The 15219-nt window shown below is 46.4% G+C and overlaps 8 protein-coding genes across 8 annotated transcripts; 4 read left to right on the top strand and 4 right to left on the bottom strand.

The window, feature by feature from the left end:
- Positions 1–671: 671 nt before the first annotated feature.
- Positions 672–1870, bottom strand: N7483_004695 (RNA-binding protein; the record flags this gene model as incomplete). The annotated part of the gene is made up of 5 exons (XM_057088132.1): positions 672–724; positions 785–1169; positions 1237–1336; positions 1393–1449; positions 1785–1870. The coding sequence occupies 5 exons, from the start codon at positions 1868–1870 to the stop codon at positions 672–674; spliced, it is 681 nt and encodes a 226-aa protein (XP_056947961.1).
- Positions 1871–2908: 1038 nt separating this feature from the next.
- On the top strand, positions 2909–4218 carry N7483_004694 (putative mitochondrial carrier protein; the record flags this gene model as incomplete). Its single annotated transcript, XM_057088131.1, has 5 exons — positions 2909–3007; positions 3075–3392; positions 3462–3737; positions 3790–3926; positions 3993–4218. The coding sequence occupies 5 exons, from the start codon at positions 2909–2911 to the stop codon at positions 4216–4218; spliced, it is 1056 nt and encodes a 351-aa protein (XP_056947960.1).
- A 683-nt stretch (positions 4219–4901) lies between these two features.
- On the top strand, positions 4902–5796 carry N7483_004693 (60S ribosomal protein eL18; the record flags this gene model as incomplete). Its single annotated transcript, XM_057088130.1, has 4 exons — positions 4902–4905; positions 5029–5133; positions 5253–5620; positions 5719–5796. 4 exons carry the CDS (start codon positions 4902–4904, stop codon positions 5794–5796), a joined length of 555 nt encoding a protein of 184 aa, XP_056947959.1.
- A 377-nt stretch (positions 5797–6173) lies between these two features.
- On the bottom strand, positions 6174–7693 carry N7483_004692 (glutamate-5-semialdehyde dehydrogenase; the record flags this gene model as incomplete). The annotated part of the gene is made up of 4 exons (XM_057088129.1): positions 6174–6625; positions 6666–7073; positions 7136–7297; positions 7393–7693. 4 exons carry the CDS (start codon positions 7691–7693, stop codon positions 6174–6176), a joined length of 1323 nt encoding a protein of 440 aa, XP_056947958.1.
- A 397-nt stretch (positions 7694–8090) lies between these two features.
- On the top strand, positions 8091–9854 carry N7483_004691 (putative COP9 subunit 3; the record flags this gene model as incomplete). Its single annotated transcript, XM_057088128.1, has 5 exons — positions 8091–8258; positions 8341–8577; positions 8645–9097; positions 9158–9310; positions 9366–9854. 5 exons carry the CDS (start codon positions 8091–8093, stop codon positions 9852–9854), a joined length of 1500 nt encoding a protein of 499 aa, XP_056947957.1.
- A 716-nt stretch (positions 9855–10570) lies between these two features.
- N7483_004690 (uncharacterized protein) lies at positions 10571–11241 on the bottom strand (the record flags this gene model as incomplete). The annotated part of the gene is made up of 2 exons (XM_057088127.1): positions 10571–10854; positions 10959–11241. 2 exons carry the CDS (start codon positions 11239–11241, stop codon positions 10571–10573), a joined length of 567 nt encoding a protein of 188 aa, XP_056947956.1.
- A 763-nt stretch (positions 11242–12004) lies between these two features.
- On the bottom strand, positions 12005–12793 carry N7483_004689 (uncharacterized protein; the record flags this gene model as incomplete). Its single annotated transcript, XM_057088126.1, has 3 exons — positions 12005–12232; positions 12294–12719; positions 12767–12793. 3 exons carry the CDS (start codon positions 12791–12793, stop codon positions 12005–12007), a joined length of 681 nt encoding a protein of 226 aa, XP_056947955.1.
- Positions 12794–13548: 755 nt separating this feature from the next.
- N7483_004688 (uncharacterized protein) lies at positions 13549–14558 on the top strand (the record flags this gene model as incomplete). The annotated part of the gene is made up of 2 exons (XM_057088125.1): positions 13549–14404; positions 14470–14558. 2 exons carry the CDS (start codon positions 13549–13551, stop codon positions 14556–14558), a joined length of 945 nt encoding a protein of 314 aa, XP_056947954.1.
- Between the last annotated feature and the right edge of the window lie 661 nt (positions 14559–15219).

Here is a 15219-nt window from a genome sequence, read left to right as displayed (position 1 = left end):
GAAGAATCTACAATCTTCTACAAATGAGATAGAGCCATGTCTTGAATCGGCTCAGAATATCAATGTCCAGATGATTATGGTTCCCTTACGAACATATGGAGCGCATACAACTCTACAATGGCGGTTCGAGGATAAGAGAATATGGAGGACTCCGACCGATCGAATAAAGGCGGGGTGGAAGATGAAAAGTCATTTGGAAATTCAATTTTCGAAGAGACGGTAGTCGGGCGGTAATCATCGAAGGGAACAGTAGGACGAGGGGATAGAGATGAGAAAAGAGAGACGGGCGAGGTCTTAATGCACGTTCGCTCGACGTTCGATTCGATGGACTCCGAGCTGCTGACCACGATAAATACCAGCCACCACAAGAAAAAAAAAGAAAACCGAAGGGGAATGAGGTCACCATGAGACCCCTAACTAGAAAAAGAGCGAGAAAAAAAAGTAACACCGGGAAGATCAAACTGTAACAACGGAAAGAAAAGGGAATCATGGTAGAGATACTTCTGCGAGCATGACAGAAGAAGAGTACCAAGGAAAATAGGCAGGCCAGCTCTTGAAGCCGAGCCCATAGATCAGTACGCAGAAGTTTTTCGCATGGATATGACGTGATCGGTAGAGGGTTCTCATTGATGCGATAGTGGCGACTCGACGGGCTGTGATACTGAGTTGATCTACTCAGCAGTATCAAGCTCATCATGAGCAGCAGGGACGGGGTCCAGGGGTACTGTGGATATTCATAAGTTCCAAAACAAAGATTAAGTCATTATCACCGCACTATACACACCTTTCCTGTCTTCACCATTGGGAACATTCTCGCGGTCGTCATCGCGGCGCTCACGATCATCATCACGACGCTCGCGATCATCCTTAGGATCACGGTCCCGGTCGTCGGGGCTGCGAGAACGGTCACGAGAGCGCTCCCGGTCACGATCACGGCGGTCGCTGTCTCGGTCTCGGCGTTCATAGTCACGGTCTCGGCGCTCATGGTCACGGTCATGACGATCATAATCCCGTGCTTCATAACGGTCATCACCGCGGCGAGGAGAGTAGTCACCAGCACGGCTGCGACGAGGCGAAGGAGAGCGGCCTCGGCGAGGAGGAGTACGGTCACGGCGGCGGTCACGACCAGAGTCGAATCTCCAGGATGCAGATGGAGGGGTACGTGCCCACTAATTAGAGATATAAGCTATTGGATCGTGTATATATATATTGAATTAATTTATAATAAAGACTTACCTCAATCTTCAGCAGGTCGTCACGGCCAATACGCTTGTTGTGCATCTCGTGATAGGCGTCATCGGCATCGCGGCGGCTTTCGTACTCGACAAAGGCGAAGCTAGGACCGAAGTCAGAGATAAAGAAATCATACCCAAGTTAGGTGACCAAACTCACAGGCGGCTAGAAGGAGTACGTGGGGCAGGGATGTCACAGCGAACAAGGCGACCGTATCTAGAAGACTATATCAGTATATTCATCGGACATTGTAAATATGAGAGTAGCAATGTTTGGCGATGATGGCGACGCGTGTTTCTCTCCTCCACGCCCAAGCTATCCAAAGCTATCGGTAGATTGGTGAAGATAGTGCAACAGGAAAGTCAAAGGGAACTCTGGTAAATGGGACTTCCAATAATTGAACACCCGACAGGTCTGTATACCAGCAAAAAAAATAACCCAAATCGGCGGTTTACAGGAAATCATCGTGTCGGGGGGTCGGGGGGCTTAGAAGGGGAAGGAAAGGGATATCGAAAACCGGTTTCCTGGCGGCGGGTGTGGGCGTCACATACCGTTCGAATTCGTAGGCAAGATCGCGGGCTCGAGTACCGTGGCCGAAGCCAGTAACGTAAAGGGTGGTTCCAGATCGCGACGACATGGTAGCGATACAGGATGAGGAAGATGATGAATGATGGAGAGATGAAGCGGATTGGAAAGAAAGAAGAATTGCTTGAAGGGGAGACCAGAGAGACCAAATATGCAAGAATGTTTCCGAAAGTTGAATCAAGTGATCATTACTATATATAAAGAGTCCAAAATCAATGATATATATATACATCAATGGATGATAAAGTATATGAATATATGATATTATGCTATAAATAAAGAATACTTATACTGTTTTATGATATTTCTCATATAGATCATCTAGAATAATCTAAAAGCATGGCACCTTCGGGAGGTACCGTAGATATCGGTAGTCGGGATGAAGGTAACTAATTCACCCTCTTTCACTTCTAAAAGCTTAGTTCCTTGCTCTCCCTAGACTTTTCCAGCAACCCCTTTGAACCATCATCTAATTCTTGCGACAACATTTGAAAAAGAGAAAGATCTTAAGTTGTATTTTTCAAGCGCACAGCTGATCTACACCCAATTCGACTTGCTTCCCCGGCTAAATCTCAGCTCATCATCCCCCTTGACCTCCAGGGCTCGCCGCCTACCCCAACAACGGACCAAATCACCCAATACTTTCCACCAGTCTTTTTCCTCCCGCACTCACAATATAAACCAAGACCCATCAAAAGTGGGTGTCTCTATCTGTGTATGTCCTTAAGATAGAGGGCAACAAAATCAAAAGCAACTGGAAGAACCCTCCGCTACGGCGGCGCAAGAATGGACCTGTGAAGTATCGGCAAGAAACAGGTATGCAAAGCTTAGACTTTGTCCAAATGATATGCTGTTTGATTTTTATCTTTCTTTACTATTACTGACAACATGATATCCAAGCCATATTCGTCGGTCATTTGTCCAGCAATCCCTTCACTATACTACGAAGTTCCATTGGATCAAGAGGCAAATCGGTACATGAAACTTAAGCATTGAAATACAAGCAGCGTTCTCTTTGCTTTCTTTCCCTTCCTCTCTTCCCTTCTCTCCGCTGTGTGAATTCTCAATTGCCAACGAGCCTGTTGCCAAAATGAGCCTAAACGGCCAAGGTGGAACACCCAAGACCGGGCAGGATGACACTGGGCAGCCCGTCTTCAAGGAGTTACAATTAACTCCAGCTCCAATCAAGGTTGGTCGATATTAGGGTTATAGAGTCTCAACTCATTCCACTGACTGGCTTCCTTTGTTCTCTACAGGAACCGATCTCTAAAAACTCACCATTCTTGATTCATACAAAGAACAAGCTTGCCGAGCCTGTCATCGCTGCATTCATGGCCGGTGGTGTGGCCGGCGCCGTCTCTCGCACCATTGTATCGCCCTTAGAACGGTTGAAAATCTTGCTTCAGATTCAAAGCGTGGGTCGAGAAGAGTACAAACTCTCCATTTGGCAGGGATTGAAGAAGATGGGTCGAGAAGAAGGTTGGCGAGGATTCATGCGTGGAAATGGGACCAATTGCATTCGCATCATTCCCTACTCTGCAGTTCAATTTGGCAGTTACAATTTCTACAAGCAAGTGAGTTTCTCGCCTAGACGGGCGAAGTATCCATCCCAGAATAAGGTCCCTGTTACTAATCACTCATAGTTTGTCGAATCTCCCGAGGGCGAGATGTCTCCGGCTCGTCGTCTGTTATGCGGTGCAGTTGCAGGTATTACATCTGTGACCTTCACATATCCTTTAGATATCGTTCGCACACGGCTCTCGATTCAGTCTGCCTCATTTGCAGATCTTGGTTCTCGAGACCCTACTCAAAAATTGCCGGGCATGTTCGGCACAATGGTGACAATATACAAGAACGAAGGTGGTATGATAGCCCTCTACCGAGGAATTGTTCCTACAGTTGCTGGAGTCGCGCCTTATGTGAGTACACATTGCCGTGATCGATACGTGACGCTATCACTAACATTGACAGGTGGGGTTGAATTTCATGACCTACGAATCTGTTCGCACCTACTTAACACCAGATGGAGATAAGAATCCAAGTGCGTGGCGCAAGCTGCTCGCGGGTGCAATTTCTGGCGCGGTGGCTCAGACATGCACATACCCCTTGTTAGTCTTACTTCCCAGTTGTTGAACCTTTTACCTCAGAAAGTTCTAATGAAAAAAAAAAAACAGTGACGTTTTGCGACGACGTTTCCAGATCAACACCATGACAGGAATGGGTTATCAGTACAAATCGATTTGGGATGCCGTGCGAGTCATTGTGGCCGAGGAAGGCATGCGAGGGCTTTTCAAAGGAATTGGACCAAATCTATTGAAGGTTGCACCTAGCATGGCCAGTAGCTGGCTTAGCTTTGAACTTACCAGAGATTTCCTCATCAGCATCGGTGATAAAGAATAGCGGTAGCTAACATAGAAGAGCGTGATGATTATTTCTCTTCATCATGTTCATGGTCTCGGTCATCTTGCGTTTGCATTTATGAGGCTACATCATCATTCCCCCGACCTTCTCCTTCTTTTCTGGCATAATAGAGAGTTTCTCTTGTGTTATTTTTATGGAGGCCTCTTGTATATAAGGCTTTTTCTTCTACATGTACTTTATTTTTTATTTATTTTTTATTTTTTTTTTGTCTCGCCTACTATTTCCATTCTATCTGAGTGTTCTCTCGGAAATGAATAAACTGTGGATATACTACCCGTGGACCAGTTGATCATGCTGAATCGATATAAGAGTGATATTTCACTATTTAATCAAGTCCGAGAATGTACATACATGGATGGATCCATCCTTCATGTATGTACTCGGTAAATTGAAATACCGCGCCAGGCTAGACCCATGGATCCATGGATGCCGAGATCCATAGATAAGTAAGGCCCCAGATCAGGTGACCTAGAGCGCCCTCGTTATATAATCAGGCGCTACAGCTTATACACGTGACGAGTTTTCTACCTAATTCAGTCTAGCGTAGGGCTCAACCCACACACACCCGCGCAGCCGAAACTCCAAGACCAAAAACCTTCTGGACTTTTCAAGAGGGTGCGACAGCAAGCTAACTTCCAGGTGTTCAATTCATACCAGCAGCCATGGGTACGTGACACTCATCGATTCCTCGTCTCGCGCCATCATTCTCAACGTATTGAACGCTGAGCGTCTCATTACTCTTATTTTGAAATTCCTCTCGAAATGCTGACCAAAGTCGAAAATTTACAGGTATCGACTTGGACAGGCACCATGTGCGCAACAGCCACCGCAAGGCTGCTAAGAGCGAGAACGTTTACCTGCAGGTTCTCGTGAAGCTGTACCGCTTCCTGGCCCGTATGCAATCCCATCGAAAATCCCCGTTTTTTTTTCACTCTCGCCTACAACGCCGCAAATGTGGAGGAAATCAGTGTGTGTATTGGGACTCAGTAACTGATCTGAGATATTTGCTATAGGCCGTACCGAGTCCAACTTCAACAAGGTCGTTCTCCGCCGTCTGTTCATGTCGCGCATCAACCGCCCCCCTGTCTCCATCTCGCGCATTGCTTCCAACATCAACGAGACCCAGAAGGGCAAGACCGTTGTTGTTATCGGTACCGTCACCGATGACAACCGCCTCCTGACCGTCCCTAAGATCTCGGTCGCTGCTCTGCGTTTCACCGCTACCGCCCGTGCCCGCATCGAGAAGGCCGGTGGTGAGGTCCTCACTCTGGACCAGCTTGCTCTGCGCGCTCCTACCGGTGCCAACACCCTGCTTCTGCGTGGCCCCAAGAATGCCCGTGAGGCTGTTAAGCACTTCGGCTTCGGTCCCCACTCCCACAAGGTGCGTTTACTTTGCATTATACTTCGGAAGCGGTGGAAAATTGTGATTTGCCTCGATGAATCAAAATTTGCTAATGTATCCTTCTTTAAAAAATTTAGAAGCCCTACGTTGCCAGCAAGGGCCGCAAGTTCGAGCGTGCCCGTGGTCGCAGACGCTCCAAGGGTTTCAAGGTCTAAATGCCTTGAAAATATGGTGATGTGGATATTCGGCTTGCAGTGCGTTTGTCTTATGGCGAATCTCCAATCGTGCTGAATCACGAGTGTCTGAATATCTCGCCGAGGCTGGCCGGAGAGCCAAAGTCAATGTACCTAAGGAGGCAGAATGTCTTTGGTTGAGTGGCGAGATCGGAAATTTACGAATGGAAGGAGGCGCAACAGAAAAAAATGCATCCGGCTTAGTCCTCATCTGTTCTTTACGACTTGCGAAATGTTCAAAAGAAACCCAAAAAAATTTGTTGGATTCATGATTTCATTTTCGTAGTGGTTCTATATACCATGTACAACTTTTTTTTTTGGTTTGGAGAAAATGGAAAACGAATGGTACTATGTACATTCTATAACGGCATTGCGGAGTGGATGTATTTCCTTCCTCCAGGTCCGTCATGGTAATCTCCAGCCACATGCCCATTACCCCGAATCAGATATTTGTAGATGGTCAAACCCTCTAGACCGACGGGTCCCCGCGAGTGGATCTTGTTAGTACTAATGCCCACTTCTGTTCCAAATCCGTAGCGCATTCCGTCGGCAAATCGAGAAGAGGCGTTCCAGTAAACACCAGCACTATCAATGCCACTCATAAACATGTTCGCTACCTCGCGTGATTCTGTCAGAACAATTTCAGTGTGCTTGGATGAGTGCGCATTGATGTGTGCTATAGCTTTCTCAACTGCAGAGTTTGCAGCTGGCACAACCTTGACCGCTAACACCAAGTCCAAGAATTCGGTGTTATAGTCTGCCTCCGTCGCTGGCTGGACCTGGCCGGTTTGATCCGGAGAAAGACTCTTTCCTAAGACAGCCCTTGAGGCCTCATCGCAGCGAAGAGAAACCCCCCTTAGCGATAAGAGCCTTTGCGACAGCGGGGAAAATGGTGTCCAAGACATCTTCGTGGACTAAGAGGGTCTCCAGGGCATTGCAGGCCGCTGGGTAATCCGTCTTCGCATCCACAATCACCTTTACTGCTGTTCCAAGCTTGGCGTCCGAATGAATGTAGGCGGAGCAAAGACCATCGGCGTGTCCAAGAACAGGAATTTTGGTGTTGTCTTTCACGAATCGAACCAGTTCGTTGGATCCTCGGGGAATCACGAGATCAATAAGCGAATCTTGTTCGAGGAGAGAGGAAACCGCGTCTCGTGTCTTCACGAGTTGAATTGAGGAGACCGGTACTGATGAGCTGGCGATGGCATCAGAGACCACATTTGCAATGGCTACGAATGACTCCATTGATTCCTTGCCACCTGTTCGATGGATGTCAGTCAGTGTCAACCGGACTTTACATGTACAAGGCGGTTCGTTTTACCTTTCAAGATTGCAGCATTGCCTGACTTAATGGCTAAGGCAGCAATGTTGGCAATCACCTCAGGACGAGCCTCGAAGATGATCAGTAAGACTCCAATAGGGCAGCTGACTCTTTCCAGGGTCAATCCCTCATCCAACAAAGTCCGTAGTGTGATTTTTCCAACTGCATATCATTCAAGATGATTAGTGGCATTCTACCACAATAAGGCATATCGCATTATAGCCATGAAGAACAAACAATCCAGATTTTAGACATACCGGGATCCTCTAAATTCCGTACACTCAAAATGCCTTCAAGCATATCCTCATACTTCCCAGGCCGAGAGAGATCCAAACGTTTCAACACACTGTGGTTTAGGTCGCCACTTTCGGCAGCCCGGGTGGCAGCCTCAACATCTCTAGCGTTTGCTGCTAGAATAGTAGATCTGTTTTGATCCAAGGCTTGGTGAAGGGCTGTGAGGGCTTCATTTCGGGCTTCGTTAGAAAGAACGGCTAGTTGGCGGGAGGCGAGCGAGGCGCTACGAGCCACATCAATGGCCGCGGAGTCTGTCAGCGACATTATCCTGCTTTGTATGGAATTGAATAATGTGACAAAATATAAGAAAGTAAATGGAGGAAATGGAGGGGTAAATTAACAAGATCCGGAGATAACTCAAGGGGAAAAAAAGTTGCAATGAGTCAAGACGAGGGGCACAATCGGAGCGGTGGGGAATTCACCCAGCTTCTCTTTATCTCCCCACCTACTCCATAGCTCTCCTCAAACAAGTCCTCCTCACCACTTCAACTTTCAGCCGCACATCTTGTCCTTCTCTCCTTCTTCTTTTTAACTCAACCCCTCTTATTTTACTATCCGTTTTGACCCTTTTTCCCTTGAAAGGCTATCAATACCGCTGAATTTCTGAATCAAATCAACCAATAACAGACAACGCGTGTGTGTGGCTTCGCGCTCCACCAGGATGTCTATTGTCAATGACCTCATTGCGGCATCGGCAGCTCTTCCCAGATCAGGCAGAATATCAGATGAAAGATATGATCAGAAACTAAAGGATCATATTACGCGTCTCCGCCAGTTGCTATCGAATAATGAGTTAGACCACGTCGCTCGTGATGAGAGCCTCTTGGATGTGAGTATCACTGGTCCTCCAAAGCACTTCTCATAATTTCCTTTTTCCCCCCTAGAGAGGGCTGTTTATTAATTTGATTTAGCAATTTAATCCTTCCAAAGACTCAATCACCTACTTATTTCTTCTTCAACTACAAATCCGTACCCTTCGGGAGGCAGCCAGTGGGACGTTTCCCGCAGACCTGCTTCCTTTGGGGAAATTGTGGTCAAAATCAGCGCACTATCTGGAGGTCTTTAACCCAGTCCAAGTCAGATATGCTGGCCACGAATGGCGCCAGCTAATTGAACTTCTAGTACAAGCAGCACAGGCTGATTCAAAGGTAAGTCCTGTTTCGGTTTGCTTGGTCCAGACTTTATCTCAAAACCCACTCAACTAATTCGGAATAGCCCCTTTTGGCTGCTCGATTGGTCAAAGGTGCAATGCTGCGACTTGACCCTTCATGCGCTGTCTTTACATCGACTCATCTGCTCCTCGTCCAACTTTGCCTCACCGCTAAAGCTTACACTTGTGCTTTGCCGGTGCTAGAAAAACTGATCTACCATATTCCGATCCTCCCAACCCGTTCTCCTTTCAGATCGTTACAAAGTCTCTGTGCAGAATACGAGTCCAGTATAGCCTTTGTGAATGATACTACAGGGCTTTCCTCCACACCGAGCAGCGGAGATTATCTTCAATATTTCCTTTATGGAGGCATGATCTTTATGGCTCTGAAGAAGTGGGATGAGGCATTAAATTATCTGGGAACTGCGATATCCACCCCTACAAAGGGGGCCATAAGCATGATTGCGGTGGAGGCTTACAAAAAGTTCATTCTGGTAGGACTACTGGACAAAGGAAAGGTGAGGATCTCCCATTATAGGTTCTGGTCATTGAAGTTGTGTCGCTAAATCTTGGGTCAGCTGTGCTCTCTTCCAAATCCCACCTCAACCCAGGTGGTGAAAACATTGCAATCACTTGTCAAGCCGTACCTCGATCTTGCCAAAGCATTTGAACAAGGCAATAAAATTCGATTAGAGGCTGAGGTAGATGCTGCCCAAGGTATTTGGAGTGCAGTGAGTCAATTTTTCCCTGTAGAAATGATAATCATGCGACTAATCTTAACTTTAGGACAAGAATACGGGCCTTGTTTTCCAGGTTGTCAATGCATTCTCCAAGCACTCCCTGGTAAAGATCAAAAAGGTTGTGGCCTCCTTAACAGTGGCAGAACTTACAGCCTCAGCTTCACCCTTCCAGGGGAGTCTTAGCGAGATTTCCGAATCCCAGATAGCATCACTCATCATGGCTGGTGATCTGGATGCGACATTGGTGCATTCTCAACCCCACTCTAGCAGTTCGATTTTGCGGTTTAGAGCGGGGTCCTCGCCTCTGTTATTCCGGGAGAATGAGGTACATGCAAATTTGCAAACTCAGGGGAAGTTGATGGAGGGTCTGTTTGGCAGCATGGAACAGGCGAATCACAGGCTTGGACTAAGCGATGAATTCATTGACAATACTGTCAACCGCCAACAATGGCCCCCTGCTGGAGGGATGAAGTCTGAAATTGGTGGAGTGACTGGGCTGGAAATGGAGGAGGATATTATGGGTGATTTGTCTTGAGGACTTTGCATGGGATAGATGCTCATCACGACCCTGGAGATATCGCTTACCCGATATTACTTGACTTGCTAATAAAAATCCAGGTAATGGTCACTCTACATTATGAATTAATCAGCTCTTTCTTTAATCTCAGTACAAGGATTTAGTAGCTTGAAAGTCATCTTGAGATTGATGTAGATCCTTCTCATCGGCTCTAGGTATCAAAGCTAATTAATCACCCCCAAGTGAAAGTCTCAATAGCGATCCGGTCATCAGTTTAGATATCTAAGCCCTGGAGGCTTGATGCTGGTATCCTATGAAATTGTATCACAGAATTCAAGCTCTACCACGGCCACGATTCTTCCCATCTACCCTCCAGCCCTGGAGGCTATAATCAATTGTAATATTTCATGAAGATAAAGCAGTCGGCCAACTTGAAGTACTTGTGGCTTTCCAAAATCGTAATTTCAAGTTGCTATAATACTACCTAGGAGTAGGACGTGGGACTTCTGTCATCATGTATGAGCGGTCTCAAAATGAAATCAAATGAAATCAAAGAATTCTTTTTTTAGTGAGAATTTGATATGGTTGAAATATGTGTATTTCTATAAATTGACCAATTTTGCTCGTAATTAACAAGTATGCAGAAGCACTTGAGATTATTCGCAAGAATAGAAATCCCCAAAAGTCACTCCACACCTGAAAAAGGCCCCATCAAAAGGCTCCTTAAGAGACTCTTAAGAGATCACGGTGATCTTGGATCCAGTAAGCTCGCAGCTATGGGGTAGAGTCATAACAGCTCCCTCCCCTCGACCAACGTCGGTATGGTTGTACGTGGGGTTCAATCCCATGATCTGACCAGGTGTAGTGTTAACCTTATCGGCAATATCCTTGAATGTGCCATAGGTGAATGTTTTCGGGTGAAAAGAGCAGGTACTAGGACTGCACTGTGGGAGTTTGAGGAAGTTGCCGACCTGAACCTCAGCGTCGACATCGCTAAAGTCACCCTGAGCAGTTGACTCTAAAGATTCAATAGTGAGGTTAAGCCAATGTAGCGCAATGTATCGCCTTTAAGAGTGTAGTAGGTATTTGGTCCGCCTTTGACGCAGTCAGAATAGGTAGCACCGGGGTGGTGGGTAATCAAGCATGTCGAATTGTCGGGCTGACAGACTTCCGGTGGGATAATCAGTTCCTCATCGATTGTCAGGGGAAGCATAGCATCGGCCATCCGGTTCAGACGAGCGATGTCACAAATTCCACGATTTGTTATACGGGAAATATGGGCAATGGATTCGCCATCCTTCACGTAGTAGGTACCGACAGTCTTGTTGAGGGATGAGGAATCACAATTTCTGGTGGCAGATACCAAGCTGACAAGTGCGATTTGGAAAAGAACGGAGACTTTCATGGTATCAAATATCAGAATGAAGTAATGAAACAGTTTAATTGACCGATATTATTAGCTTCCAAGGTTCTTCCTGGGCTGTTAAATAGTCCATAGATTCAAGGACGAGTTCAAGGACCTCGGGAGAAACGAACTCGCAATATCGGAACTTCCATCAACCCCATCGGATAGACAGAGAGATCATCGTGTACGTGTGTCTATGGACAGTTTAGAAGACTCTCCACATTGAAGAACTGTGGAGTTATATTATCATTATCAAATAAGAATATTTCTATAAAAGATTTTATTGTGATACTCCTTTTTGAGGTCGCGTACATGACGTAGTGTTTCAGATGTAGTCTAGATTCTCCATAGATTCTATTTCAATTCTAGGTATATCATCATATCATTCTGTTGATCTATGAATGATGTTAGTCTTCAGCCAAGGAATAATTTTTTTGGATTCGCAAGTCCATACCCAATTGAGTGATCAAGGCCGAGTTTATCTCCACTTATGCCAGTGTACTTTATGTACTCAAGTTCTCCGAGCATATGTAATAAGTTGGATTTGCTGACGCGTATATCGGTTAAAGAACGCAGATCTTCACATTCAAGTTCTCATACATCTACTCTATTTTCATCATTGACTTTACTGAATTTAAAAATTTGACACGGATAGATTCATTTCCGAAAGTCCAAGAGAATTGACTAGAACTTCAAATATTCTGTCTATTTTTATAGGTTAATTGGGTGAGAATAGACTCTGCCCTTGAATCAATCTTGTTCCTCAAATACTCCCTGCTCGTTTCGCTTTGAGGAAGTCAATCGCCCCGGGAGTTTCAGTCCATGCAGCATAGGTCCACTGCAAAGCCAACGTCATTTCTTCCACACTTCCCATTGAGTAAGCCGCAGGTCTGTCGCCTAGATCGTGTCCAGGGTTTACCAAATGGGGCCAGAAATATGCGTTAGCAGCGTCAGTTTTCTCGTACAACTGATCAATCTGTCCCTTCAATTTCTCAATGTAGGTCAGTCGATCCTGATCCCCCCCTTCCCATAATGCTACGGTTTTCTCGGACAAGAGGACCCTGGGGAATGGAAGTCTGAATGAGATTGAGGATTTCTCGGGGAACTTTAGGGCCGACAGTTGAAGTTGAATGGCCGATCTTCATTAAATCAAGAAGTAATTTGATTTTCAGCAGAGTGAGAGAGACAGTGGGACTGAGAACGACAAAAGCCCCGACGTGTTGGTTGACAGATTCAAAAGGATTGGCACCATTGATGTCGAGATAGGGCAAGTCGGTGTCACCCCAATCATAGCCAGGACGATCCGTAGCCCACCATTTGATAAAGTCATAGCACCGTTGGTCCTTATTCAAACGCAGCATCAAAGCAGGTACCAGGCTTCGCAAGCCCATATTGTCGCTGTGGCACAAACGAAGCATATCCATGAGATGCTCCAGCTGTGTCTCCGTGGCTTCGACATTGTGGATACGGCCGATTGCCTCCGTTAGCGCAAAACGGGCTGGTAAATACCCCAGAAGTGACCAACAGCGGTGGTAAAGGGGTGCAGCAGCATGGTTAAGTCTCCCGGGTGATCTCTTAGTTCCTGTTCCTCAACCTCCATAGACACTCGACATTTTTTGATTGCATTGCACGCAGATTTGTTTAATTGGCGGTGATCAGTTTGGCGGGCGCGACCACAGTAAGGTATCACTTTGCAGCCTGCACAGCGTTGAAGATCCTTTTGCTTCCCACATACTCCACATCCTGAAGGAAGGACTGTGAATGACATTTGGCTTAAGAAGTATAATATGAGCTAAAAGTGTTGGTGGAGGGATTTTCTTTTTAAAGAAAAGAAAGAAAAAAAACAGAAGATGCACCTAGGCAAGATGGGTGTGATGTGGAGGGCTGTAGCAAGACTTGATTCAATCTAACTAGGCCGGCATGCTGTTTACATTAATCTTGAAGAAAGGAGCTTTCCGTGTATGTTCGTGTGTCAACATGTGTTGTCGGATAGAGGCCTTACTGCCTGAGATTACGTAAACCTACACTGTATTTTTACCCCTTAGATTTAGCAGAATTGAACACACATACACACATCTGTACAATTGGACCCCATTGGGTGCCACATGCTGCTGAATAAGCCTTTATTCTGACAGTTATGAGCCCGGATTCACTCATATCTTGCTAAAAGATCGATTATTTGGATCGCGATCCTGGAAACCGACCACTCGAGAACCGACCAGTCAAAACTCGAGCACGACCAGTCAACCTCCAGACAGATGCGGCCAGTCAATTTCGACGCTAAAACCTTTGAGACTAGCATCTGATATGTCCGATAAAACTACCGTGGTGTCCGCCACCGTGCAAGGCGTTAAATTACACAATGAAGAGCAGTGGAAGACATGGTTTGGACAGATCAAGGGCGTTGCTGAACGCAATGGGGTCTGGCACCTCGTCGACCCCTCACTGCCGGTTGAAGACGTGAAAAAGAAGATTCTATCTATGCCGGAGGACGACGTCGATATCCCTTCAAACGACGCTACCAAGGAGCAAATGGAGAACTGGGAGAAATGCCAGAAGCTCTACAACGCTCGCTTCCAGAAATGGAGCCCTCAGAACAGAGGACTCAATGCGGTGGAAAAACACATCTCGGACTGCGTCGACAGCACTGTGGTAGACCAATTGAACGATATGGGCTTCGGTACAACCATTGAGAAGCTTATCTACCTAAAAGAACGCTTTGGGCGTATAGGTGGGCGAGAAATTGAGATCTATTACCGATGGAATCGAATGAAATTGACACCTCCTATGAGGGGGGTAGATGTTCTTAACTGGACTGTTGAATGGGATAACACACGACGAGAAGCTATTGCTGCCGGTGTGGATATGGCCCAGGGGGCTATATTAGATTTCCTAACAGCTGTACAGGCTGTACTACCTACCTGGTGGAGTCGCAACATGGCCGAATATGCAGTCAGTGGGCTATGGAAGACAGCTAAGATTGAGACTGTACTAGCTGACTTCCGCACCCAATATCGCGAGTTAAAACCAACAGTGATCCCTAAGGGCGCCAGTAATGCTGCATTTGCGACTATGGCATCACTCCAGGGTCAACCGACAGCTACCCCAAGGGGCCAGTATGGTTCTACAAAGAAAGTTGTTAAAACAGGCAACATTGAATCACGTACATGCCCGTGTGGATCTGTCAACCATACAGCTATAGAATGCTATCTTCTAAACCCATCAAAGAGACCAAATGGATGGCGTGTTTTCCCAAATCGGGTGGAAAGAACAAAGCAAACACTGAATACGGACCCAAAGTGGGCAAAGTGGATTGAGGAGAAACTCAAAGTGGACCTCAAGCAAGTCTGGGCAGGCATCGATGAGACCCCGAAGAATGAAAATCAAGCCCTAGCCACTAGGCAATATGCTCATCAAGGTACCCCTGGATATCAATTCAATGCCCGAACCGATTTGAACCTGATCAACTCTGCGTTCGCCACCCACAACATTCTCCCAGATTCTTCACGGGAATGGTTGATGGACACAGGCTCGACCGTACATGTTTGTAACGATAAAGCCCTATTTGAGACTTTTCGTCCCTATACAGACGCTCTGAAAACCGGAGATGGTTCAACGCCTGTTATAGGCCGTGGACGTGTGAAATTCTGGGGAATGAACCCTATTTCAGGCCCAATTGCAATCACCCTTGAAAATTGCCTGTATTCACCTAATTTTCACTGCAATTTGATCTCTGTAGGCCTGCTGGAAGAAAAAGGAGGCTTCTGGAACATTCAAAACCAGTGTGTGATCCGTGATAATATCCCTATATTCTCCACCTACCGCAGTAAGGTGAATGGCTTGTATCTATGTCAGCTAGCACCAATTCCACATGATCAGCGCTTGTGCCCAGTCCATGAACCTAATGCGTACGCTACACGACCCAAAACAAGGCCTACACGGCTGGAGAGGACGTCTGAGAGACCCCTGCAGTCACCG

This window comes from Penicillium malachiteum, assembly GCF_028827825.1.
Source record: "Penicillium malachiteum strain IBT 17515 chromosome Unknown utg000002l:1.0-8849297.0:1.0-8852440.0, whole genome shotgun sequence".
Taxonomy (NCBI): Eukaryota; Fungi; Ascomycota; class Eurotiomycetes; order Eurotiales; family Aspergillaceae; genus Penicillium; species Penicillium malachiteum.
Note: the sequence above shows the minus strand (reverse complement) of the source record. Positions and strands in the feature narration are given on the sequence as shown.